At 48.7% G+C, this 27,271-nt stretch overlaps 1 protein-coding gene across 4 annotated transcripts; it reads left to right on the forward strand.

The window, feature by feature from the left end:
* Positions 1–68: 68 nt before the first annotated feature.
* On the forward strand, positions 69–26,255 carry LOC137147591 (somatomedin-B and thrombospondin type-1 domain-containing protein-like). 4 transcript variants are annotated; one of them, XM_067539919.1, is made up of 5 exons: positions 69–3,260; positions 16,087–16,272; positions 18,215–18,305; positions 21,803–21,961; positions 23,271–26,255. In XM_067539919.1, the coding sequence occupies exons 1-5, from the start codon at positions 3,005–3,007 to the stop codon at positions 23,374–23,376; spliced, it is 798 nt and encodes a 265-aa protein (XP_067396020.1). In that variant the 5' UTR covers positions 69–3,004; the 3' UTR covers positions 23,377–26,255. The 4 variants fall into 4 exon arrangements, with proteins under 4 accessions (XP_067396020.1, XP_067396021.1, XP_067396022.1 ...); XM_067539920.1 differs by having other exon boundaries at positions 16,090–16,272; XM_067539921.1 differs by lacking the exons at positions 69–3,260; positions 23,271–26,255 and adding an exon at positions 23,007–23,078 and having other exon boundaries at positions 13,326–16,272.
* Positions 26,256–27,271: the final 1,016 nt, after the last annotated feature.

Here is a 27,271-nt window from a genome sequence, read left to right on the forward strand (position 1 = left end):
GGCATGGAGTCAAAGTGCTGGTTAATTTCAAGAATGGAGTATGCGGAGGATCAAAGTTCAGAATACAAAGCAATCCTTTTAATAAGCATGACACCCTGCTGGAGTGGGAAACGTGCTGATTAAGTAGTCTGGCCTGCTGATCAGAGCTCCATGCTGCAGCCAGCCGCTGTACTGTTGAACACTCACTTTTTTGCCAGGGAATCGCTAGACGTGGTAGGTTTTCAGTTATCTAACTGGGAATGCCTTTGGCATCTCTAGCAGAGCAAGGAAGCAGCATGAAATGAACAAAGGCATGGCGAATGTGGTGCTTACTGCAGTTGCTTGTCCTTTTACCCCCAGAAGTTTGCAGTAGAGACACAGCCATCTCCCTGCTGCTGTGTGCACCTCAGAGAGCTAGGGTCTGAAATGTTCCTGTGTAATAGTCAATAGGGAAGTTTTGGAGGGGATGTAAATCCTTGTGAGGTAAAATTGGGGGGGGGGGCTCTGTAGAAATAACTTTATATTTTGCCTGTGACCATTTGTTTTGGAAGTGAGCAGAGGGGTAAACCAAGCTCTTCGTTGTTGAATTGTGCCAGAGCTGCAATCTTAGCTCCTACATTATATGAGAGACAGCCCTATTGAACAGGGCAGCTCCTTTAACACCAGTCCAAAAATCCTGGCATAGAAGATGGTGTATATATAGTCCTAGAGTTTAAGGCAAGAAGGAACCACGAGCTCATTTAGACTGACTTCCTGTATACCACAGGCCATTAAATTTCACCCAGCATCCCCTGTATTGAGCCCACTAACTTAGGTTTGGCTTAAGCACATCTTCCAGCAAGGCACCCATCTGGATTTGTAGCCAGCAAGAGATGGAGAATCCACCACTTCCTGCTAGTTTGTTCTAATGGTTAATCACCCTCCCTATTTAAAAAGTTGTGCCTCGTTTCAAGTTTGAATTGGTCTGGTTCAGCTGCCAGCAATTGGTGCTTGTTATGTTTTTCACCACTGTAACTTACCTAACCATATTTTTCCCCCATGAAGTCACTTATACCTTGTAGTCACGTGCCCTCAATCTTTGCTCAAGCTCAATTTCTTTAGTTTAAGTCTACCTCTACCATGGTATGACATTTTCTCCAGCCCTCAAATAATTTTTGTGGGTCTTTTCTGCATCTTCTGCAATTTGTCAACATTCTTTAAAAATGTGGACACCAGAACAGTCATATGCAGAGGTGAAATCACCTCTGTTTATATAGCCAAGGATGGCTTTAGCTCTTCTTTCCATAGCATCACAGTGGGAACTCATTGAGTTGCTGGTTCACTATGACCCTTAACTCCTTTTCATAGTTGCTGTCTTCCAGTCTACAGTCCCCCATTCTGTAGCTATGGTTCTGTAGCATGCGTTGTTCCTAGATGTATAACTTTGCATTTGGCTGTATTAAAACACATTTTGTCCGAATGGGCCTGATTTACCAAGGGCCACAGAGTGCTTTGTATAACTGCCTGCCCTCATTATTTACCACTCTGCTAATGTGTATCATCCCCAGGTTTTATCAGCAGTGATTTCATATTTACTTCCAGATCATTGATGAAAATGTTGAATAGTGGTGGGCCTAATACCACTCCCTATAGAACCCTACAAGAAAAGCTGCCTTCCTCCTTCCCCCCTTTCAGTGATGATTCCCCATTGACGACTACTTTTTAAGATGGGTCAGTTCGCCACTTCTGCATCCACTGAATGGGTGCTTGATTGATAGTGCATCACAGTAACTTTTCAATCAGAATAGCATGCACTACTCATTCACATGCCTTACAAAAGTGTAAGTATATTACATCGATACAGTTACCTTTATCACTCAAATTCATTATCTCTTTGATAAGTCCTGTTTTCCATAAAATCATCTGGGCAAAGCATTCACACTGGCTAAAACAGACAAACGTGGGTATCAAATAGTGGGCTCCTACATCCATATTTAGGCACCTGAATGAAAGTGCTCAGCCCTCCTAAATCCTGTTGATGCCCCTGACAGGGTGCAGATGCTCAACATCTGGAAAGATTTGGCCACTTTATTTCAGGGACCCACAGATGTGGAGATTATTTTAAGCACTCAGCTTGGGTCAAAGTCATTCTCATGTTATTAAAAAGGCTGCACAGTTATAGTGCTTCAGTGTAGACACTCCCTACAGGGCCGGGGTGGGGGGGTTTCACCCATCTGCATCAGTAATTCACCTCCCCACGAGGCAGTAACTACATTTAGGGAAACATTCTTCTGCTGAGTCAGTGCTACATGCACCAGGGGTTAAATCAGTGTAACTGTGTTGCTCAGGGATGTGGATTTTTCACACCCTGTGGCACCTAGCTGGGTTGACTTAAATTGTAGTGCAGATCAGGCCTCAGCCCCTCAATGTTTTCTTCCTTCCTTCCTTCCTTTTTTTTTGTTTTGTTTTTAAATTCCTTTGGTTCAGATGAACTCCTCCATCGCACTCTGTTGGCTATGCCAAAGCACATCTGTGCAAGGCGGCGAGGGAAATGCTGGCTTTAAGACCCAGGAGGAACCGTCCCACTCGGCTGGTAGAAGGTGGGGGAGCAAGTAGGTGGCACAGACACAGACTAGCGCGAGGAACTTTCCCAGGGTGCAGCCAATAGGCGGGTGCAGCCTGGCCCCCGTCGGGCTGGCACCGCTGGCGCTAATTGCTCCTATAAAGGACACCGAAGCCGGGCGTGTCAGTCCCGCTCCCGGCTCCAGCCCTGAGTCCCCGAGCTCAGCTCAGCTGCCCACGTGCGCGCGCGGCTGAGAGCGGCTCGCGCCGGCCCCGGCCGCTTTGGAGGCGAGACGCTGGCAGCGGGCTGAGGGACCCCCGGCCCGGCCCGGCCCGTCCGGTCCGCAGCGCAGCGCCGAGCAGCGCGGGGCCAGCATGCGGCAGCTGCCCGCGCCGGGCCGCGCGTGGGCTTCGCGGCAGAGCTGAGCTGAGCTGAGCGGAGCGGAGCAGCCGGGTGCCAGGCTCGGGCAGGGCTGCGGCAAGCATGGGAGGGGGCAGGGCCGGGGCGAGCCTGGGCTGCTGCTGGCTGCTGCTGCTGGGCTGGGCCGGGCTCCTGGCGGCCGGGCACCTGCGAGGGGCAGAGGCGGGCTGCGGCCGGCGGGGGAGCCCCCGCTGCTGCCCCGGCAGGAATAACGAGTGCGCCGGTCTCAGCGGCGCCGGGGCCCCGTGCTACTGCGACGCGTACTGCGAGAAGACGGGCGACTGCTGCGCGGATTACCCCGGCGTGTGCCGGCGGGCGGGTGAGTGCCTCCCCGGGCGGGGTGACTCCGGAGTGAGTCCTGGAGCCCGCCAGGGGGCCTGGCTTTGACAGGCCGTCGCTGGGGAGATGCGTGGCCGCTCCCTGTGAGGGGCTGGGTCCGTGTCAACCGGGCTTGGCTTCCAGCTGCTTTAGCAGCGCCGCGCTGCGTGCATTGCACGGGTGTGTGTGTGTAGGTGGGGTGTGTTAAATCTATGGGGCTCCACAGCTGGTTCTGGCGTCTTGTGCTTCGCTGCTGCTCCCTGGGGGCCTGATGCTGCCGCCGCCTGCCGTCAATAGCTCCGCTCCCGCGGGCTTCAGGCAGTGGGAGCAGGCTGCAGCCCTGCTCCCGGCCTGGGCTTTCCCCTCTGTCCTTGCTGCCCGGCCGCTGGGAGAGTCACCTGGCAGGGGCCGGTCGCCTGAGAACATCTGTGGGCTCCGCTGGTGAGAGCCGCTGGGGACACGCGTGGGAGTGACTGTGGCTGTCCGGCTCCCGGAACGAAGGGCACAGCACTGATCCCTTGCGGCTGGTTGTGGTACCTGGGACTGGTGGTAGGTGCGGATAGAGGCACGCTGGCTTTTCGGGGGAAGAATCTGCACATTAGAAAAGAGGAAAGTTGAAGTTCGAGAGTCTCTCCCGAGGGGGGCTGACTGGTTAGGAGGGACATTCCTGCCATAAACGGCAGGGCTCTCCCAGGACCAAGACTGCATTAAAACTTCATTGATTCTGGTTTCATCACAGTGGAGTCGCTAGAATATCTGCCGTGGACTGTGTGCTTTATTTCACTGTGGGATTTCTTCCACTGAGGCTAGCACCAGAGTCTTCAGTTGAAGACAGGACCCTGGACTAGATGGGCCATTGGCTTGATCCAGTATTGATAGTGTGTTAGAGCAGAATTCAGTTGGTCGGTATCTATTTTTAAATTGAAATATTAAAAGAATTCAGTTTTAAAATGGAAAAAGTGTAAATACATTTATATCCTGAATCTTAATCCCTTACTACCCAAAATACACCTTACTCTACTAATGGGCCAGTTGATTTCAGTTACACTAGTGGTGCAAGATACTATTTGTTGCTCTTTATCTAGGTATATGTAAATAGTTAGTTAATATATAACAGTATGAGTAAGGGAATCAGAATTTCACCTGTGGCAATTGTTCTTGTAACATATGCTGCTTTTTTGTTTATTCACACATCTCAGCAAGAGTAACCTAACCTTTTCCCACTTAGGTGATGTCTCACTTTGTATTTGTTTTCCCTTGAATTTTAATTCTCATAATCAAGGTTTTTAAAAACTCAGTGAAATTCTACTAAGGTTCTCTTTTGTATATCCTGGTGTTTTAGTGCATTGCATTTTGAGAATCATGCAAGACATGAATTGTAATGGTTTAGTAACTCTAGTTGTATAATTAAAACTCTGATTACTGGGTAGTCTCTGTAGTAAAACTGTATTATTAACGATTATCCAGCATAATAAGTTATTTACACTGTGTATTATATTTAAGCTCTTATAGTAAATATTAAGCCAAAATACTTGCCATGAAGAATTTACAGTCTATGAAGTAGACGGCTGCTAATCAAAGCCTTGTACCTTAGTAGCATTAAATTGTGTGACCTTACGTCACATGTAATAATGCTGTTAACTAGGCTTCACTGCAAGTTAGTTACAGTGATCTGGGTCCTAAACTTGAAGGCAGAAGCTATAGATCTACAATGGTATTTTAATTGCTTTCTCTCAGGCTGTTTGCCCCATGGAGTTGAGTTAGGTTCAGCAACGAGTAAGACAACCTGAGCAGAAGTGGGAGGAGGTGAGAGGGGACACTTGAGGCTGTAGAAGTGTAGGAAGAGGTAGGAAGTGTGCAAAAGGAAGTGTGTGCTAGTGGCTCAAACATGGAAATGGGAGCCCCTTCTGGGCTCTACCCTGGCTGTACCTCAGTTTCTCCATCTGTAAGAGCAGGTGATGCTAAGGGAGTTTGTCAGGCTCAAAGTTTGCAACGTGCTCTGAGATCTCTTGATTGAAGGTGGTGGTGTAGGGCAAAGTAGTGTTAGTAGGAAGGCGTGCAGAAACAAACCCATCTAGGAGTAGGAGGCAGGAACAAAAGCCTGCAGGCCTTATTTTTAATTGGTTTTCATTGTCTCCACCCCCTGGTGGGGAGGGTGGGCAGTCGCAGCTGCGGGCAGGGAGGGGGCCAACCGCCTTTGCAATGCCTTCACCAGGGGGCAGGGGCTCAGAACCACGGCTGCTGCTCCGGCGAAGGGAACCAGCGTCAGGGAACACCGAACAATGGAATAAACAGGTTTAAAAGACAAGCGCCTTGCCCCACGCCAGCTCCATTTTCTCCTGTTAGGCTCTTCGCTGCCAGCGTGGAGGCTGTTCTCAATGGGCCACTGGTTCCAGTGATTAGACTGGAAGCTCAGGAGTGGCACATTCCTGAGATGCACCTGGTAATGCAGCTGCAGGGTGGGTTTTACTGCAGGATGCCCATCCTAGTAAGGTCCATGCCCCAGACCAGCTTTTCTGCGAGCAGAGGGTGACAGCAGAGCTGGAACTGGACTTGGCGCAAAGAAATACATCGGGATTTGGAGATTACCCTCTACCGCAGCTCACTCTAAGCAGGTCCCACTGTAACGGAGCTCCACACAGGGTGTCTCTGTGGGGCTGGGGGTCTGTTCCCCATGGGCACAGTGAGAGGAGCTGTACGTCTGGCTGTACGTCCTGGCATTGTTCTGTTGGCCTGTGAGGAGGACAGGCTCTGAGCACAGGTGATGATTTTGCACAGTGTCCAGGAAGTTCAAGAGAGGGATTTGGGGGGAGAGAAGAAATTGGATAATAGAAAGTCTCAGGCACCTGTTACCCCAGTAGGAAGGCTGCCAAGATCCTGGTTAAATCACTGTGTATCAGGCACCTGGTGAGAATCTGAGCCCTAAACCTGTTTGAAGTGTGCTGGCATAACTGGGGGTGTGACCTGCTGTTCTGTCTCATGGAAGTAGCCCTGTTGGTCTGCTCACATGAGTAAGGGCAACAGGACCCAGCCCCAGGAAGCTGACCATCTGGGTAGGAGCTCTGTCCTTGTAGAGGTGTTAGAGGAAGAGAGACTGGGTCTGATTCTTCTCACACTGGTGCAAACCCAGACTAATTCTCCATCAAAGTCAATGGCATTACACTGGCATGAGAGCAGAATGGAGCTCAATGAGACTGTAAGAAGGGGGAGAGAGGAGGAGGAGGAATAAATAAATGAATGAATGAATGAATGAGGGTGCAGGAACTTCTTGTGTTCATTGAATTAATCACAGTGGGACCTTAAACTGAACCACAGGGTGAGACTATTGATGGGGTTTGAAAAGGTCTATCTGGTGCTGAAGTTTAAGCTATTTTCTTTTGTCAGAGACTAGCCAGCAATAGTCTTACTTTCTCTGTGACTACTTCAATGGATGAACTGGCAGCCAATGGCTTTCTCTGTATTGTAACCAAAGAGCAAGAGAGACTTTTGTTTTTTGTGGGGGTGGTTTTTTATGCCTGAATTGAGCAGAGTAGCCTGAATCTGCCAATAGCTGTCTTTGGTGATCGCTGCTAACGTTCCTGTTCTAGCATAGATGCACCAGTGCCTGTAACCCACACGATCACCGTGCGCACACAGGCACACTGTAGTGGTGGGGTATCTGAATCTGTGTAAGTTACTCACATGGCTGCCATTGTCAGCCTCACAGTCTGCAGTGTGTGATTATCCTCCCTTTGCCCCGGTGAGGTAGGAAGTACTATTCTCTCCAGTTTACAGTGGCACATAGGGTACAATTTTCAGAAATGACTGAGTGACCTAAATCACTTTTGAAATTAGGACTTAGTAATTGAGGTGCTTCTGAAAATGTGACCCTGAGAGATGAAGTGGCTTGGCTGGGGGCATACAGTAAGTCTGTGTCAAGAGTCCCCCTTGTCTTCAGAATCTGGGGAGGGAAACGGATCCCAGGGTTACAATTTGGTGGGAGAAGAACATCCCCTCCTGAGAGTGGAAATGTGACCAACACAGGGGCACCCTGCTTTGGAGTGAAACTTTGAGCTGCAGTTGCCTGCAGGTCTGAAGAGCTGCCAGCAATTGGGAATTCTTTCTGTTTTCCTCCCTCTGATGTCACTCGCTCCTGATGCTTATTCTCTGTGTCTTTTCAAGTTTCACAGCTATATAAAGAGCCTGAGCTCCCTTTTCAGTTGGCTTCGGTGGGACCAAACATGGTAAAAAGTCTTCAAGTGGGCTGGAGGCAGGCGGGCCCTTTGTTTAAACATTCCCCAATGTCTAAACAGGAGATATTTGTTAGATATTCTGATTTGACAGACTGACTAGGAGGCCGATGCTCACAGTTTTCAGGTTACAAACAATATTAACAAGTTTAAAAACCCCACCCTGGCCACATTTACGTTGCCTTCTTCTTGGAACGTGAGCATTTGAATCCCAATGTCTCCTTTATGCCATGCTTGGTGCCAGTCAGCCAGGAGCTTCCCAGAGGGGAGAGCCTGTGCTGTTGCTTGGTGTGGAAGGCAGTTGCTCCACAGTGTGGCTGGGTAGGGAGCTGGACTCTCTGCAGATGGAAGTGGACCCGTCCTCTCAATCGGATGGAGGGGTTGCCTAGAGTGACAAAGGCACAGAGGATGAGAGGGCCCCATAGCTAGAATAAGTCAAGAGCATTTCCCCTGGCAGCTCTGTGTCATATCAAGAGTGAGGACTGTGGTTAGCACAGGCTTGGCACCATATTGAAGAAATACTCAAGGAAGCTTATCTTTCATGTAGTGTGTAATGCTCCTGGGTACCCAGGGAGAGGGAGAGCTCGGGGTATAAGCTTGGCCAGGAGTTAGGAATAATCCCTCCCCTCCAACACTGCCTGCTACTTTGGGTCCCTCTGCTGCAACCATGTATTCTGGCCTGCCCCCCTCAGCTGTGCGATTAGTCCTTGCATGGTGTGAAATCCTCACCCCACCAAGCTGCCTTCTTTCCCAAGACCCACCCTCCCATCTTCTCGTCCCCTCACCGGCCCATCAGTGGTCTCTGCAGAGCTGGTGAATGGCATGCGGTGGGCTAGCAGCTTGGTTCTCGCACATGGGTCCCACGCTGACAGAGGACGGCGTCAAGTGCAGAACAGGCAGTAGTGGCAGTTTGGGCAAACACTGTCTCTACCCCCCAATGAGATGAATGTGGGGAACAATGGGGGAGAGAGAAGAAATTCACTAGAAGTGGTGTGGAATTGTAGAGGCCCAAACACTGCAGGCTGATCCATGTGTCCAAGTGGGTGAGGGCTGGGGAGATTTGTGAGTGAAGCTACGCTGGTGGTTCACTGGGTAGAAGGAGTGTTGAGGGGGTGGGGGGGGGTTGACTTTAATTCATCCCCTTGTGGGAAGTAACAATGGGCGCTCCAGAGTGGGCACAGAGGGAACCTTAGGGGGTGTTTCAGAGAAATCCGTGTGCTGGTTGCTGCACTGGGATGTGATCTGGCCCAGCGTTGGCAGTGTTAGGGGTGGCAGGCGGGATGGAATAAACATGGTGGTTGGTGGCTGTCTCCCCCCCATTCATGCCCTGCGAGCGCTCCCTCTCCTGTCGCAATCTCATCGGTCTGCTGAACAGAGACTGAGAGCTGTGCCGGGCCTTGGGAAGGGAATATGATCTGCCCGGAGGCTGAGCGCACCAGTCAGTGGGATTTAAGCAGAGGCCTGCAGAGGTGAACGGTTAATGCAGCGTTTTGCGGTGATGCACAACTCCCCCGCCCCACTCCACCCACAGCAGAGGGGAGCCCTTCCCCTCCTTCCCCCAGGCATGCAAAGCTGTCTGAGGGGTGGAGCAAGGGCCCGTGTTGGGCATGTCAGTCACTGCTCTCATGGGAGAAAATTGTGCCAATAAGTGCCCCCTAATCTCCATGGAGATTAGCCCAGTCACAACTCAGCTGGATTACAGAGCAATGGCATCTGCCCAAGAATAAAAGAGTCAGGAAACTGTAAACAATGTATCAGCACCTTGTTGGTTTAGAAAGGGATTGGATGTCAAAAGGTTTGACCAGTTCAGCTGTGAGCCGCTGAATTTGGGCTCTGCTCATTTCAGGGAAGCCCTCCTCTTGCTGGAGAGGGAGCGCTCCTGGAAATGCTCCCAAGCCTGGGGCCTCCCATCTCAGGGCCTGGCATGGGGTGTCCGGGGGGTCACCATGTGAAGTCACTGGGGCACTGTACAGGCTTAAGATGCTAGACCCAGTCTTGCAGCAGGATTCTCTAAGTCCACAGCATGATTATTTAGCATCCCTCTGCAAGGAAATTTTGCTGGTGGTGGACCTCTCCTTTTGGAGGAGGAGCTGGGTTCTCTGATAAAGGCACTACCTCCCCTAGGGGCTGGGGGATGCTCTTGCCTACCTGAACCACTCTGCAGTCCTGGGAGAAGCCCATGTGACCTGAATTCCAGCTCTGTCCATCTGGAGCAGACTCTGGACATCAAGTGTTGCCTGCTGTTAGTGTTTTCTTAATCAGTGGTGGTGTTTCTGGCGGTAATGCCAGAAATATCTTGACTGGATAAACAAGATGCTGGGCAGAGATCCTTGCAGCCACATGGAAAATGGAATCTGGGCCCAAAACAGCTGGCAACTAACTCCATCCTGCATATTTAAGTGGTGCAGAAAGAAAAACAAGCCTGTGTGCCCTCTTCCCCCTTCTCCTCTCTGGTCTCTGTCTCTTTAGCTCCCACTCCATCTGCCTCTCTTTGGGTACCTCTCCGCTGCAGCTGGGAGAGCACTTCCCAGTGTGATTAGACACATGGTAGCTCAGCTCAAGCCAGCATGCTGTGGCCAGGGCAGTCTGGGTGGTGTCTAGGGCTGGCCACCAGAACAGGTACCCAGGGGGCTGGGTGGGTGTGTACTTGGGCGCCATGGCCACACTGCTGGTTTTCGTGCATTAGCGCGAGCGGAGCTAGTGCATCTCTGTCCCTGCGAGCTGGGAAGCACGCTACCAGCCGTAGTGCAGACAGACCCTCTCTCTCCCTGGCTCCTGCTTCCCTCCCATGGCGCTGCCGCTGCAGCTTTCTGTTCCAGTCTGTCTTGGATTTGACTCTTCTTCGCTTCTCTGGCCGGCGGGCCTCGGAAAGGGGCAGAGCCTAAGGAATGGTTGGGGTTGCTGCCGAGAGGCTTTCCTGTCCCATCCGAGCTGTTCCTATGCTGCTGAGTGGGAAATCAAACCACCCTGCTCCTAAAAGAGTTGTTAGCTGCTCCTTTAATCAATGGAGAGTCACACCCCAACCTGCCAGCCCTGAGGGGAAAAGAAACCTCAGGGTAGCTGGTTCCTATGGAGGCAGCCGCGCAAGGGGTGCGGGAAAGGGAGCTGCTTTTCTCCGCCCTTGTCCATGCTAGGCCTAAACGGCTGTCAGCCTGGGATGTGCCCCTGGCTGGGCTGTCAGGTCAGACTCCCAATGTGTGAGGGTGAATATGCCCTTCTCCTTCGAAGGGCACTGAGTGTTTCTTCCGTTGTGAGGCTGCCTGCCCTGGAGAGGCACTGGCAGGCACAGGTAGGCTGAAGGGGTGGCAGTGAGGGACTCTGGCTCTCTCTGGCTGACTGGCTTCACTTGGAACTCAGCAAGGCAGGACTTTGAGACCCTTCAATAGCTGGTCTGTGATCTGTATGTGCAGTGTTGTTAGTGGTTATCTGATGGCCATAATGAATAGGCCTGGGGCAATAACTAGGTCCATATCAAGGGTTTTGCATTTTCCAAGCAACCATTAACTTTTTCACAGTGCAGAATCTATAGTCCTATTTGCCTGGTGACTCTTATTCCCACTCCTGTGTTTAACCCCTCTGCTTTCGCCTAGGGCTGATGAGAAGCAGTTAGAGTAAACAATGAAAAAGGCTTTTAAGGTGCAGCATTTAAAGCATCACCAGCAGGGGACCACACCATTCAAGTGTACTACATATCTACAGCCTTTCACCTCTGGAGGGCTTACCACTGTGTAGCATCTGAAGTGAAACAAGCTTAGCAGTCAGGTCACATCCTCACAGCTGACTGTGCCCCTTGCACTCAAACCACCAAGCAATTTGGTAGGAATGAAAGTCTTTGTCGAAGGCTGAATAGCAAAGGATTAAAGGAGGTGTGTTAGCAGCAGAGCTGGGAAAAACCAGAATTTCTATCTCGTGGGAAATTTTCACATTTCCAAATTTCCTTTTTGTTTTGTCCTGAATCGGAATGGAAAGTCAACCATTTTTAAATTTCCTGTGAAACAAAGTTCCAAACACTTTAGTTTTAATGAAGTTATCAAAGTGCTTCATTTCCACTTAATATACTGCAAAAGTCCAAATGGTAAAGTCAAAACCAAGTGCTTTGACCTAACTGAAATTAAGTACTTAATTAACTTTTCACCAGAAACTTCAACTAAATTATAGATTCCCACGGAACATTTTTGCTTTGTCAAATCAGCATTTGCCAACAGAAAACTTCCTCTGGACTTTTTTTGCCCAGCTTTATTAGCTGCGTTTCATTCCCCTTGAGTACAAGGCACAGATTCGTGCAGTTTAAGGCCATTCCAGAAGGGACCGTTCGATCATCTAGTCTGATCTCCTGTAGATCTCTGGCCATTAAATATCACCCAGTTACCCCGTCTTGAGCCCAGTAACTTGTAGGCTTGTCTTGCATGTCAGAGTTAAGGTGCCTTTCAAGAACTGTGTGTGTGATGTGGGGGGAGGCAGTTGACTGCCCATCGCAATGGGGAGAGCTAGACGCCTATTGCTATGGAGTAAATTCCCAGAGTCCTCTGGGAGTTGTAGCCTCATGACTGTCCTATAGAGATGGATGAATAACTTGCGTTTGATATAGAGTTTCATATACAGCGTCTTGTGGGAGGATCTCATGATTCTCTACGAAGTGACTTACAAACTCTGTGCACAGCACGTGTGTGTGAGAGAGTGCGTGTGTGTATAATGTACTTTGTAGGGATCACCTCAGTGAACAGTGACATGCACCCATTCCTGGGGTGAGACATGGCCACTGTCATCAGTGCACAACAGTTTAGGACAGGAAGTAAAGAAGATACCACTAGTGGATAGGGCATTGCCCTGGGAGCCTGTGACCTAGGTTCCATTCCTAGCATTGCCACTGACCGGGCAAGTCGTTTTGCCTCTCTGTGCTTCTGTTTCCCCTCCCACTCTTTGTCTTGTCTATTTAGATTGTAAGTTCTCGGCAGGGACTGTCTCATGCTGTATATACGTACAGCACCCAGCATGATGGAGCATGATGAGCTCGGCTGAGACCTCTAGATACCAGCGCAATACAAATAATTAGTCATATTTGTTTCAAACCACGAGTGACATTTTTAGGTAGAGTGAGTGAAATTCTTTGAGTTAACGCCAGTGTCCTGGTCCAATTCGAACACCACAGCTTTGGCAGCGAGGGTTCCTGGACTCGGTTTTGTATCTTGCTCACTTTCACACATCTGCAGCAGTGCCACTGCCAGCCAACTAGGGCGCTGGATGAATGGTCCGAGAGAAGAAAGCCACCTGCTGAATCTCAGCATTTCTTGCTGTAGCACAGGAGCTTTCCGTGGCAGGCTCCCAGCCACATCTGACCCTCTAGAGCCGCTCAGAGCAGAATCGGAGGGGGGGGGGGGGGCGGGAGTGTGGCTTCAAGGAGTCATGTGGTTAAGTCTTTGCAGATGACGTGATGTAGCATTGGCAGCTTCCATGCCCTAGAAAGCCAGCTTTTCCTTGCTGGCCAGCTGACCTGCCAGGGCGATAGCAGGTCTCTTGGAGGTGGCAGAACATGACTCGAGAATGTTTCTCAGGCTGTGCAGCCTCTCAGCTGGCACCAACCAGGCTCCACACACCCCTTTCCAGCCTTGTTGTGACCATGGGGGAAGGAAAGGGCACAGCAAGTCAGCTGTCATAGTAGAGGCTTTGTTGTGGCTATCACATTGCAAGTGATCTCTGAAAGGACAGTGAGGAGGTGATGAGAGGGTCTGAGATGCCATGATCTTACTGGCTGGGCGATCTAAGAAGCACAGCGTTCCTGGGTAACTGCTGTGGAGGAATGAATGCAGAAGGGGCAAGCAGTTTTTTATTTGTGTTGTTTGTTTTTAATTTCTAACCAGGAAACACACTAATGTATATAGCAAGGTCCCTTCCTCAGCAAACACCCAGGTAGGATGGAAACGCACAGGCCAGATATAGCCTCCAAGTGCACCCTGCATAGAGCCATGAACTGCAATGACATTCCCCCATTCACAACATGGGAACAGTTGCCTAGTTCAAGCTAACAACTGCATTTTGGATTTCAGGGGGACCTATAGAAATGAATCCCAGGTTATGGACTAGCCTGGCTAAAATAATATAGACTTAGAGCTGGTAGTTTTGGGATTTGTTACCAAAATCAAAATTGAGACAGGTTCACTAATACACTCACTCTGGTTCTCAAACATTTTGAGAGAACCTGTGCTCAGCTGTATGAGACCCTTTGATTTTGCATACCTCATATCTGTGGTTTAGCTGTGAGATCAGATGAGACCACAGCAGTCTTGCCTTGTTTGGGGATTTGCATTCCCCACACTCAGACTGGTTAAAATCAAATAAAGGCTGAGATTTCTATATGCATGTAGATGTGGTGCCCAGTTCTCATTAATTTTAATGGGAATGGGATGTCCATCCCTTAAGCAGCTATGAAAATCTCGTCCAAAAATTTTGCATGAAGGCAAAGTTTGCACAGTTTATTTTCCACACACACCCAGAGGTTAAGTTCAGCAGAGAATCAACCACCTAATTGTCTGTGCAGCCCTTGCAACTGAGAGTTCTCTTCAATGCACCCTCTGAAAGAAACCCCGATACACTATTCGTTCTTCCATTATTTGCCAGATCTCCAGAGCTGGCGTAGGAAGCTATAGTTAATCTGAGCTAGTACTTCAGGATTGGGGACATGTTCTGGTCTCCTTGCATCTTGTTACAGTCAGAGGGAATCTAGGTGTTTTGAGTTACCTGTTTGTTGTCAGATTTGTACATACATTCAGGTTATTTTTTTGCAGCATTCTGTGTGCCTGCCTCTCTCTCTCATTTTATATCATGAGAAGTTGACTGAGCCACAGAACCTTTTGAGGCCTTCCCATAACAATTTCATCTCCTTCTCCTCAATGTTTAACAACTCAAGTCTCATTTGAGATGTTATCCTCATTATCATTTGAGATGGTACAGTTGTCATTTAATGTCTGCTTCAGCACCATCATGGGTGTTCGACAGGTAGTGTATGATACATTTAATAACACACAGCCTAGTGTCTGACAGTCATTTAGCTACTGCATACCAGTTTCACGCTGTATGTTGTCTGGAACATCCAAATGGACCACACTTGCTTAGTTCAGTGTTTCTGCAGATTGGGAGACAAATTCCCTGCTGGGGTAAATGGGCACAACTAAACTGAAATCAGGGGAGCATGGAGCTGTGCCCACTTACGCTTGCAGAGAATCAGACACAGTTTTTAATACAATCAACAACTACAAATATAGAGCTTGATTCACCACCGTGGTTTTACACCAGTATAATTCAGTTGCATTCACAGGAAAAATGAAAGTAATGCAGCGCTGAGGTAGGCCTATTTATCTCTTCCTAAATCCAGAACTATGAGTTAGCCTTCTCCCCCCCCCCCCTCCCCGCCCATGAGATTTTTAGAAATAACTTTTGAGTCCTTTTTATTTGCCTTCTGGTGTCGTTTCCTGCCAGGGGCACGTTTTGAAGCTTTTCTCTGCAGCCATGAGGATTAGATGTTGACTTTTTTTTTTTTTTTTTTAAAGCTGCTAGTCTCATGCAATCACAGGACTTCAGGTGCTGGGGCTTTCAGAAAATCCTCAGATATCATGAGACTGGTGGTAAAATCATGAGAGCTGGCAGCACTGTTTTTAAACCTTCCCCTCCCCCCATGTAAATTGCATGATAGATCTGAATTTAGGGGACTCCTGCTGTATGGGTCCTCAAGGGGCTGTCTATATAGGACAGCTGTTCCCATCTGGGAGTAGACATGGTGGTTACTACTGACTGACTCCTGGATTTGCTGCATTGTGTGTGACCATTTCCAGTTCTATTGCCTCCTCCTGTCTTGGTACTGCTGGCAGGTCCCATGCCTGCTGGGTTGATTAGTGCTAATTGATGCTCTGGAATTGAGATGCATTGCAAGCTTTTGCTAGGAGGCAAATATTTCCTGAGTTTCCATTTCACACCGCTGGATGTTCTGGGGAGGGGGTCTCCTGGCAAAGATTACACACCATGTGGGACCCGAGGGGAGCTCTACTAGGCTGGAGGGCTGAGCGCAGTGGGAACAGTCGGAGGGAGGGGAGAGATGCAGCGTGATGGATGTAGTGAGTCAGAAGGAAGGAAAGTTAGCATGTTTTGCCAGTGGAGACAGAAGACTTATTGATGGACTGGGTTCCTGCTCTGTTCGGCCGCCTCTAAATCCGTAGGGTTTTAATTTCTGCCTCTCTGTATGGTGCTGTCTGGTTCAGAAATGAGCTGGTAACCAAGTATGCTGCTAGGAAAGTAAGGCTTCTACTCTCTGTTAGATGGGGGATGGGAAATGTTTTATGTCAACTTTTACTGCCCTACTGATCTCTCTTCGTCACTCTCTTTTTCTCCCTCTTTGTTCCTCTTTCACACACTTCTTCGTTCCCCCTCTCTTCATCTGTCACTCTTTACTCTTCAAGTTTCTCTTTCTCATTTTGGTTTGCTCTGTTCCTATTTCATACCTCACCTTTTCTTTCCCTCCATCTGACTCTTTTCCCCACTGTCTCTCACTCCCTGAACTCATTCTCCATCCCTTCCCCCCACCTCCCCACCTTTTATCTCACTTTCTAGCAGCCATCCACTGCATGGTCGGTCCCTGGGGTCCTTGGAGTGAGTGCAGCTCCCTGTGTGGAGTTGGTAGCAAAGACAGGACTCGGCAAGTCACAGTCCCACCTCGAAACGGAGGGACCCCCTGTCCAGACCTCAAGCAGCGGAGAGGGTGCTTTGGGGAGAACCAGATCTGTGATACAGCTAAAGGTAAAGCAAAGCATTTGGGAAAATGTCTCCGCACCCATCTGCATGTGTGTATTATCTGACTTGGTTGTCTCTTGGAAATCCTGGCAGTCTGTCAGGAAAATTCGTGACCAGTCCTCAAGGCCGTTGAGGAACTGGCCTTAGCCTCTCCTTATCTTTGCTGGCAGGGATGGGAGATCAAAAGTGCAGGACACATGGAATCCTTGCTACAGCAAGGAGCTGTATAGAACTTTCCCACGGTCCTGTGTCAGCTGTGACGTTCAGCACAGCTCAGACGTAAAAGCAGCCGCTTTGCACTCTGCGATCACAGCGCTGTCCCCGTGAGGGAGTGACGACAGTTTTAGCTGTGCGAGGACACTGTTTTTAATATGGGGCAAAAAATGGTCTCTGTTAGCACCCAGGTTAAACACAGCTTGCCTGGCCATTGGACATCGCAAACCTGTGTTAAAACAAAACTGGAAAACCGTAGGATATGGCCCACTGATGCTGTGAATTACAGATCAGTCAAGACACTTGATTATAACACAGCAAATTAGTTCCCTGACTTGGTTACAGTAGTTCCAATTTGCAGTGTGGATGGGACCTTAACTGTATTCCTTCTAACTGGATAAAAAGGGCTTTAGCCCTAGTATTAGTAATAATTAATAATATCTAGCTCTTATAGCATTTTTAATTGGTAGATCTCAATGTGTTTTACAAAGGAGGTCAGTATCATGATCCCCATTTTTACAGATGGGGAACTGAGGCACAGAGAGACTAAATGCCTTGCCCAGTGTCACATCGGAAGCCTGTGGAGGAGTAGGGACTCGCCGCTGGGTCTCCCGAGTCCTATGCTAGTGATCTAGCCACTGGACTATTGTTCCTCTCAAGAGAAAACATGTTTTCAGCAAGAAAATCCTGGTTTTATTAAAACCTTCTACAACCCACCCCCCTTTGTCTTTTTCCAGATTTCACTTTCTTTAAAGAATTTGTGGGCCACATTTAAAGGTTAAGATTCTAGGCTAACGTGGCCCAAGTCGGGCCAAACACTAGTGCCTCTGCAAATTTTGCATTCACGTTTCCTGTTGCAGTTCCTCTGTGGGCACAAAGCTGAGAGCCTGCATCTCCAGCTGCAGGTAGGCCAAGGCTCTGGTGGAGCCACAGTGATTCTGAGTTTCTATCACATTGCAGTATGTTGTCATGGGAGTGACTGTGATGTCGCACATGCAGGGATATGGAGAAGGTGGCCTCTGTTGGAGACCATCCTGCCTTTACTTTCGCATCATGCAAACGTACCAAGGGGAAATGGATTCATGTCCGCGCAGCATCTGTTTCCCTCACTCTGTTTGGAATTCCTGTCTTTGAGACCAGTTCCTTTTGGCAGGTCTGTTGAGAATTTGTCTTTACACTTAGGCTGGGGAATGTGTTAGTGGTTAGAGCAGCGGTCATGGAGTCAGGAGAGATGGGTTTAAGTCCTGACTCTGCCACTGATTCGCTGTGTGACGTTGGGCCAGACACGCAGTCTCCCCATGCCTCTGTTTCTCCATCTGTAGAATGGGGATAATGATACTTAGCCCCTTTGCGACGTGCTGTGAGATTTGCCAGACGGTGTAAGTGCAAACTGTTATTAATGCCAGTAACAAAAATGGGCCTGATCCAAATTCAGTCGAGGAAGCCTGTGAGGAGACTCCCATTGACACGAGTGAGCGTTGAATCATGCCCACTATTAGCATTAATAAAGCTAATTGCAATCTGTGTTATCCCCTCCCCTCCTTCTGGTCTATGTTCCCCACTTGCCCAGAGCCGGGGAGCAGGCTGTAAGTGTTAGTGCACATGCAGGCTGTGCTCCTCATAAGTAGCTTTCTGTACCCCCTTAGCTCTGTCTCTGTGACTGAACCCCTCTGCCGGGCATTGTTTTTTAATCTTCTGCATCCCCCCATCCCCACCCCCTTTGCTCTTTTGACAGAGGTGGCTAAGATTTTGCCAGATTCCTTTAAAAGGGACTTTAAGGACCCCTGGAGAAGACCTCACATGCTGGCGAAAGAGAAACAGCCAAGGTAGGTGAGGCATGTTACTGAGGCGCTCATGGTGCACACCGTGTCCCCTTCTCAGGGTGATTCTTTCTGTGCCAAGCGCTGCTAACTCGGCTCTGCCCATCTATTAAGTGAGAACTGTACAGTAAATGCCAGCAGGCTGCCGCCGCCACCCTCTCCTGTACAGAGAGGGTGAGAGAGTGACAGACACTGAAATCCTCCCCGTGTACTCCTCTGCTGGGAAACCCATCTTGGATCTGTGCTCTTCTCGGGAACATTGAAAAATGCACTGGACAAGCTCTGCTAAATGTGTCCCAGGCACCGATCCTGCAGCAGGCACCGGGAGAGGGACTAGATAAGCTAATAGGTGTCTAACTTCTGTGAGTGTGGCCATTAGTGGGGCAGAGTTAGGGCTCCCATAGATGTGATGGGGTTAAACTAGGGAAAAGATGAGCAAATCCCTCCTCCTTTCTTTCAGGGACCTGCAGGGAAATACAGCTGCATGAATTTCCCTCTGTGAAAAGGAATGATGCTCGTTGAGGGGTGTCTTCAGAGGCATTGCACACAGCCAGGTTGGAGAGGAAGGTCGATGCTTTCTCCCTCTCTGTGCCTCAAGTGAGGCATCTAGATTGATATCTGGGTCCCAGCCCTGTGGAGCACCTAAGCATGTGCCTAAGTCTGCTTTGATTTTGGTGCCAGGTGCTGAAGTGCTTTGCTAAATTGGGGCACTGCGCACTGAAGTTAGTCGCCTGTTTGTCAGAGGCGACTCACTTAGATTAGTCCTAGCAGCCTCCAGAGAAGTCAGTGAGAGTCAAAAGTCCTCGACGTCTCTGAAAACCAGCCCACTTCTTTAGGCAGGTAAAGATGATGGCTGTGGAAGCGGAACTGTAGGTACCTGTGTTAGAAAATGTTGGAGAAGGAGATTGTTCAAGCCTCCACCCACGTTTCTACTGAGAGTCCAGAGGAGAGCAACGAAAATAATCCACGGTTTAGAAAACCCGACGTACGAGGAAAGGTTAAAAACCTGGGGACTGTTTAGTCTTGAGAAAAGCAGAATGAGAGGGGAACCTGATAACAATTTCCAGATGTCAGGGCTGGTATCAAGATGACCGTGATCAACTGCTCTTCATGTCCACGGAGGTCTAAGGTAGGACAAGAAGTGATGGGCCTAATGTGTAGTAAAGGAGATTTAGGTTAGATATTAGGAAAAACTTAAGCCCTGGAACAGGTTACCAAGAGAGGCTGTGGAATCCCTGTCACTGGAGATTTTTAAGAACAAGTTAGACAAACACCTGGTAGGGATAGTCGACGTTTACTTGGTCCTGCCTCAGCAGAGGGCCATGGACTAACTAACCTCTCAAGGTCCCTTCCAGCCCTACATTTCTGTGATTCTATACAGCAGGGCCAGGACTGCTAATCTAACCTATCTACGCTCTGGGTCCCGGCAGACAGGTGTAGACCATGGGTGTGCTTCTAAATCCTTCATTCTTCTCATCAGAACCCATGGGAGCACCTTCCAGGTCACTTCTGTACCACGATGGCAGGCGTTTAGCTACCATATCCGTGTGCCCTTTGCATCCTCCCCGCTGGAGTCTCTCTCTGCAGTTCTGCATGTTACTGGAGCAGAAGGGTCTGCCATGCTAGAAAGGCAGTGTATGTCATCCGCAGTGATGTAATCTGATTAGTCAGAGTCAAGTCTAGTATTCCCCATTCTCGCCTTCATCTCGTCCTACTCTTTAATTACCAGCCCTGCACTCTTGGCATGCGTCACTGTCCCAGCAGAGAGGGGTCTCATCACGTGTTGGGGCTGCTCTTTCGTCTTGGCTTCCTGGGGCTTTCCTCTCTGCCACCCGCACCAGCCCCCTCCCTAGCTTTAGCCAATGGAGCTTGGACTTCACAGCAGGCTCAGTCGTCAAAGATTCTATTGAGAGGAGAATTACTTTCCTCTCCCGCCCTGACGCATCTCCCCAGCCGCAGGCTGGATCTGCGCTGTGTCTCGTCGCCATTGGGGAAAGTGCGCTCCGTTGACTTGGCAGCGCAGAGCAGGCAGCCCCCGTCGCAAGGTGACGCATTTACTAAGTTCAGCGTTGATTGTGATTTGGGCCCCGGGTTTCATGTTTGGCCCAGTTGCCGGGCTGTGCTCGTACAGCCAGCGCAGGGAGGCCGATCTTTGCGGCGCAGCCACAAAGGGTCCTTTTGTGTCTGTTTTACCCATGGTCTGGCCTGCAGAATGGAGGCACAGGGCAGAATTTGTAATGCGCTCACCCAGAAGATCAGCACCATCGGAGCTGAGGTTCAGGTGTGCACGGAGCTCTCAGCTTCGAGCTATGGAGCAGCCTGGGTGTATGGAACTGCTGAAGCTGCCATGAGGAGAAAAGTCGTCCCTGGGAGAATTCCATGTTCTGCCGGAGGATAAAGAGGACACAACCTAGAAGCCATTTCTGTAGTCAGTTGTTCTTTGGTGTATTCTTCTGCCTGGTATTCGTCAGTAAATAGGAAACTACAAAAGCAGAGGGAACCCAAATAAGAGGTGCTGGATAATGAATTCCCTGGGGAGTGATGAATCTCTAATAGTTGTTCCCCCACCTGAGCACCTGTCCCTGAGCAGATCTCTGCTGAAGCAGCTACTCATAGAGACAGTAGATCAACTAGGGCATCTCTGTGGATCCATTGCACAAAAGGAAATGCTGCCTTCTAGGGGCTTGGCAACATTTGTGTTTCCCCAGTTCAGGGGTTGCTTTGGCCCTGGGCACAAGTTCGAGCCGCAGGTCAGCCGTCCTGGGGGTGGCTGTACCTGGCCACCCCTCCTCCCGCATGGCGCTGGAAGTGGCAGTGGGTTCCCATGCCCAGTTGCGGTGCCATCGCATGGTCACCAGAGGGGAGCTGGCAATTTCTGCATCTCCTGGTAATCCCGCACCCAGGGCAGGACTGTGGGCGCCTGACTGCGGAAGCCCAGGCCAGACAAGACGCCAGGACAGAACCCTGTGGAGTCCCGTTGTCTTTGCTCAGGCGTGGCCCAGGGCCGGGCAGTGGCAGGGATGCAATCCCCTTCAATGGGAGAGGCCAGGCGAGGCTCCTCTAAGGTTGAGCACGAGGCCCTTTCAACAGGGACGTGTGGCAAGGTTGAGAGGCAGCAGCGGGATGTGGGTGACCATCCTGCCCTGCGATTTCTCATTCCTTGGCAAGGCTGCCACATTGCTTTTAGCATCGAGCCTCTGCTAGTCGGGGAGTTGGGTGAGAGCCTCTTTCCTCTTATTGTCTGCACCTGTGGAGCATGGATCCTGGTCGGGTTATTCAAGCAGCTGGTTTGAAGTCTAGGGGTTTCATGGATGTCCCCTGTGGATAGGAAAGTGAGACTGCCTGTCCCTGGCATTCTGGGCCTCTAAGAAAACAGAGCATTTCCCCAGCAAATCCAAACCTCTCTTTTCACCACTGGCCAGCTCCGCTCCCCGTGGGAGCAAAAACCCATTGCAGAGGGGTGTGTTGGCTTTGGGGCTAATTCTTTCCCTCTCTCTTTCCAGCTACTGCGTCTATTTCCGCCTGAAGCAGGTGGGAGCCGCCTGCCGCCTGCACTTCTGGAGCAGCCAGCTGATGCGAGAGAGGAGAGTCTGTGTGGAGTGTCAGAGGGAAGCTGTGGGCAGCAGGGGCCGATGCGAGGGTGACGGGCTAGAGGGCGCCAGGTAAGTGGCCGGGGTAGTGAGGAGTGATTATCAGTGCTGTCGCCCAGTCAGCTCAGCCCAAGGGACTGTCAGTGCTGAGGACTCAGGGATTTTGTCCTTAGTTGGTTTCTCTTCTGCCCCAGTTTCTGTCCAGCTGGGAGGCCCCCAAGTCTGAGGCCAGAATCACAAACTACCTTCGGGCAGAGTGAGGAGACACCTCCACTGTGCCCTGCGCCTGCCCTAGTCCTGGCCGCTGGGCCCTGCCCAGGGTTTGCGCAGAATTCAGACTCCTTGCAGAGTGGGCATCTGCACTGTCCTGGTGGGGGGCGGGGGTACGTGCTCCCTGCACACGCCAGCCCCTCATGGCAGAGCTGTGTTTCTGGGATCATGCTCCCAAGCTACGCACAAAGGACGGGCAGCTGGGGGGAGGCAGGATGCATAGGCAGAGGGAAGGGTTGTGAGTATGCAAGGCCTGATGGCTCAGACGAGAAGCTAAGCTGGACCTGGAAAGCAGCAGGGAGCCAGTGGGGGCATCTGAAGAGGGGGATGACGTAGACCAAGCAGCATGCATAGACTGTGCCTGTCTCAGCAGCCCAGGGCATGGAGGGGACCCTGAATGAAGATGAGGGTGATGCTCCCAGCTTGAGGCTGGCTCATCCCTGCTACACGGCACAGGGAAAAGCTTTGGAAATGTGCCTGTGTTAACTACTGCAGGGAGCCTTCGAGGATCTTCCTCTTTAGACTTCCCTTCCCTTCCCTTCCCTGCCCAGAAGTGAAGCAGCGCTCCCCCAGCCAAGTAGGGCTGAATGCCGCTTGTGCCCCTAGAGCCTGTCTGTTCCACTCAGCGCCCCAGGGTTTCAACATCTGGAATCTCAGCAGCTGTTCTGACCCGTGTTGTGCTGTGTGGGAGTCTGTGCGGGAGAGTGTTTGCCAGCTCTTGTGGCTTTATCATGAGTCTCATGCTATCTGGTGGTTTCCTCAAAACCCCAGCTCCTGGAGTCAGGTGATCACACGAGACTCTCAGCTTTCATTAAGAAACGTAAACTTCTGACCTTCATTTTTGCAGAGAAAAGCTTGAAAATGTGACTCCTAAAAGTGTTCAAAAACCAGAAGGCAAATAAAAAGATCCCTAAACTTACTAATTTTTACAATCTTATTATTTTTAAACCAGTGATTTTGGGGGGTCTGGCTCATGATTTTTTTGAATGCCTGGAGTTGACAATGCTGGGAGAGCCACTCAAGGGCCATCCTTGCTCATGAGAGCTGTGGTGGATTCTGAGAAATGGAAGATTAACCCAGTCCTGGCCATTGGCTGTGCTTCCAATTTCAGGACATTCTGGACTGCTACCTCCATCGCCGGGTGCCAGGGCTCGTGGATCCAGGAGTCCGTGCAAGAAAACTGTGTGTGTCCTCTGCTGTCGCTCATGTTTGTGTAACCCTCGTCAACCTGGGTCATGAACCTTCACAGAGAAAGTGAGAGTGGCAGATCTAAGCTGATGACACAGCTATCACTAGAAAACAGGCAGAAGTGAAGAATGAACCAACTCTGAATGAAGTTCTTGCTACACTTTTTACCTCATATCACTTTCTTTAAAAATTCACACTTCCTATGCAATTATTTTTTTGGCCACATAACTATGTATTGTTTCAAAGCACAAGAATGTCTTCATTCTTTTTAACTTTATACCTCTGAAACCTTGCTACCTACCTCCCAACATTGCAGCTAGAATGGAAGACCACTCTTTTTCTGTGTTTTCCACTATTTTTGCAGATTTTATTAACAAAAAAGAAAATTGCAATATCCCCATTTTTAAAGATTTTTTTTTTTAAACACAAAGAGAAGGAATTTGCTAGAATCCCAGTGCCAAAGTTAATAATGGAAGAACATTGGAATGAGGCCAAATCTGAGAGAGGAAGTAATGTCATGGTTACTTGGGATGACATGGGAATGATGTCATAGTTATCTGTGGCATTGTTTCCAAAAATACGAGTCCTTCAGCTGCTTTTTGAGAGGAATGCATGAATGAAACAAGCACATTTAGGATTGGCCGAATTCTTAAAAGATGCCACTTTTTTTCTTTTTGTGTTTCCAAGCTTTTAAAGTTGATTGTTGCTTTTCTCTTGACACTTTGAGTGATTCTACTCAGTCAGAGTAAAGACCATGAAAAATCTGGATTTTTGTCTTGTGAAAAGTCCAGAAAATAGCATATTTTTCTCCACTTGTTTTTAATGCTTTAACCTGAGTGATATATTATATCTAAATATATATATGATCTCTTCTCCCAGTAATATATCTCACCAGCATCCTCTGCTTCTGCCCCATATTTTGGCTGACGGTAACACACTATGCAGGACTTTCCAGCTTTCTATTTATTGAATAGGGATAGGCCTAAGTGCACTTTGGTCTTGAGTTTCTGAAGCCTTTAGAGTGGCCTCCCCCAAGTCAGAGGACATTAAAAGCAAAAGGAAGATGGTTAATAGAGGACTCCAGTTGCTGCTTTTTTGATGATGGATCATCATATCCCAGAGCCTGGGAACTTTGAAATAACTACAACTGAGAGCTTGGGTTGGCTTTATGTCTGGAAAAACAATATAGGATATTTTTGGTTCCTAGGTGGCATGTGATGACCTACAGAATCCTGGGTTACTCTCCCGGATCAGATTCCTTTTCCAGCATGCTTCCTTGATCCTTTTCCTGACCTAGTTCCCTCCACTCTGTGGGCTTTTTACAATGCACCTTTATTCCCCAGGGCATACTGTGCTTGCTTCTTCCGAAAGAACAAAAGTCCAAAAGGTGGTTTTGTTTTTTTTTGCAAATTACCTTTAATGTAAGTTGTTGTTTGAAAAATAAAACATCTACCAGATGGGAAGAGTCCAGCCAATCCGAAGCTGGATAACGAACCATTATTCAGAGAGAACTCATTTCTTAAACCAATTGTTAGCTGCACCATAGTATATTCATACACGCACAGTTGGCCTTTTACAACCTCTGGCTTTACAAATGCGCTGCTTTCGACTTGTCTGAGTAGCACGATAAGGGCCTGATTCTGTGTGATGCGGAGCACCCTTCACACTCATTAATATCACAGGATTGGGCCCATCCTGCGTCTGCTGAAGTCCTTGTCAAGGCTGTCAGTGACTTCAGGGGGCTTTGGATCAGGCCCTGTGTTTACTTCTTTGCTGTCCCTTCACTGAATCCGTTCCATACCAGATAAAATGATCCCCTAGTCTTTTGGTATAACAGAAATAAGACTACTGCAGTGGAACATTATCCGAGGATCAGTGGTTCTGCTTTGACAATGTGTGTCTTGGCTTTGCCTTGCTGTTTATGTAGCAGTGAGACCATTATCTGATGGCAATGTTCCCTTTGTCTGTCCATTTGATATTCGCTCACCTCATCCAGTTGAGTTGATGGCTCCTAAATCCTCCTCTATCATATTGTCCGTGTCCAATTCAGGGGGCATGTTCATTTTTTAACGCAGTTGTGTGTGCTGGTGAAATCCGTACTCGTCAAGTCAGGTTCAAACTAGAGGTAAAATAAAACAACCCAACCTAGAAAGCACGTATGTATATGCTTCCAACCTGCCACTGGGCTGCCACTTCTTCTATGCCACAAATCCTTAATAAGAGCTTGGTTGTATGGTCCAACTATCAAACACTGTCACCCCATGACCACGGAAAGCTACTGTATAATCTGAGTGCGGTACCAGAAAAGGTCCACAAAGCCCCATGTCTTGAGATGACAGAACCTGAGCCTCCATGGATGTTGTTCATAGGCAGAGATTTTCAAAGGAGCCTAAGGGAATTAGACGCCAGTCTCCTGTTGACTTTCAGTGGAAGTTCGGCTCCTTTGAAATCCCCAGCTATAAATGTTCAGGCCAGAAGGACCATTATGATCCAACTTCCTGCCTTATCATCCATCTCGACCAAATATTATATTTTTAAGCATTGACCAACAGACTGCTTATACTTCCACTGGCTTTTCCTGTTGCTCTAAGCTCTGCTGAGATCCGTATAGCACAAGAGCTTGTCTCCATTTCTGTATGGACCAGAGAACTGGCATTTTGAATTCACAGTGTTGCTTCCATGTCTTTTAATTTTAAAAAAAAAAACAACAAACCAACCAACATTTCTGGAGTGAAACAAGAAGCATGTGGGGTGAAAGTGTGAATGGCTTCTTCCAGTTTTGAATGCTGTGATAATTGTTCTGAACCTTATCACTTCATGTATGGACAGCCATATCATATGCCATATGTCTGCTGTTGTGCAACAACATGTAATTGAGTTACTTGGAATAAAGACAGTAGAAACCTAAGATTCATGGCTGGATACATTTCACAGGTGGATTAATATTCTTGGCCGTTATCCCTTTTCTTCTTAGGATAAAGATGGATCATGTGACTGCAGATGGCACCGATCTAGAGGGTGCCATGTTAGGAAAATATTGTATGTGAATTCTGGTTAATGTTGGAAGTTTAGGAAAATGCCAATTTACTCCAACTATTGTTATGTGGTTTTCTTAGAGGCCATCTCACTAGTCACTTAGCTGGTTCCTCGCAAGTTCTTGACTTGTTTCTCAAACATAACTAATCCAATCAGCCCGTATCATAATTTATTCCATTGTATCCTAGTGCTAGAGCAGAGCATAGATTTGCCTAGTCCAGTAGTTTGCGCTAGCAATGCTTTTTGCCTGAATTAAACTGCACACCCCTAAGGTTTTGATTAATCTAATCTGAATTACATTTAACCCCTAGATCACCAGGTGAAAGTAAAACCTTTTGATATTCCATGGGATTTCTCCCATGTTGCTTTCTGAGATGATTTCAAAAGGAGCAGAGATAGAGACAAGGTATGTTTGTTACTTTATAACTGAATTACTGCTACTGAAGTGTAACTTCCTATGGGAAATACCTATAATTCAATTCATTTAAATGGGGCTTGGGGTTTATTATAACATTTATTAAATATCCCCCACCTTGATTTAATTTCTCTTTAAAGGCTACGGGATGGGGATGACAGGTGCATGTTTTATATCCTGACAACATGGATGCTTTGCCATAAATATAGCTCTGTGTCACACCTTTGCTAGGCAATAGTGCCGTGATGGCAATGGTATGTGCAGAGAAGGGATGGGCATAACTCCTCTGGCTTATCATAAATGTTTTTTCGAAAGTCGCCTGTTTGCTTTGCTTTGGCACCCGACTGTGATCGTCAAGCGCTATTATGCAGCATTATTCTTTTTGCAATTGCTATTGCTTTTAAAAGGGCATTTTTATATGGTCCGTTCAGACTGTCAAGCCCTTGAAAATCTCCTAGTATCAGATGAGTTGT

The sequence above is a fragment of the Emydura macquarii genome, unplaced genomic scaffold, assembly GCF_026122565.2.
Source record: "Emydura macquarii macquarii isolate MOO-44397 ecotype Brisbane River unplaced genomic scaffold, CSIRO-AGI_Emac_v2 contig_554, whole genome shotgun sequence".
In the NCBI taxonomy this organism is placed as follows: Eukaryota; Metazoa; Chordata; order Testudines; family Chelidae; genus Emydura; species Emydura macquarii.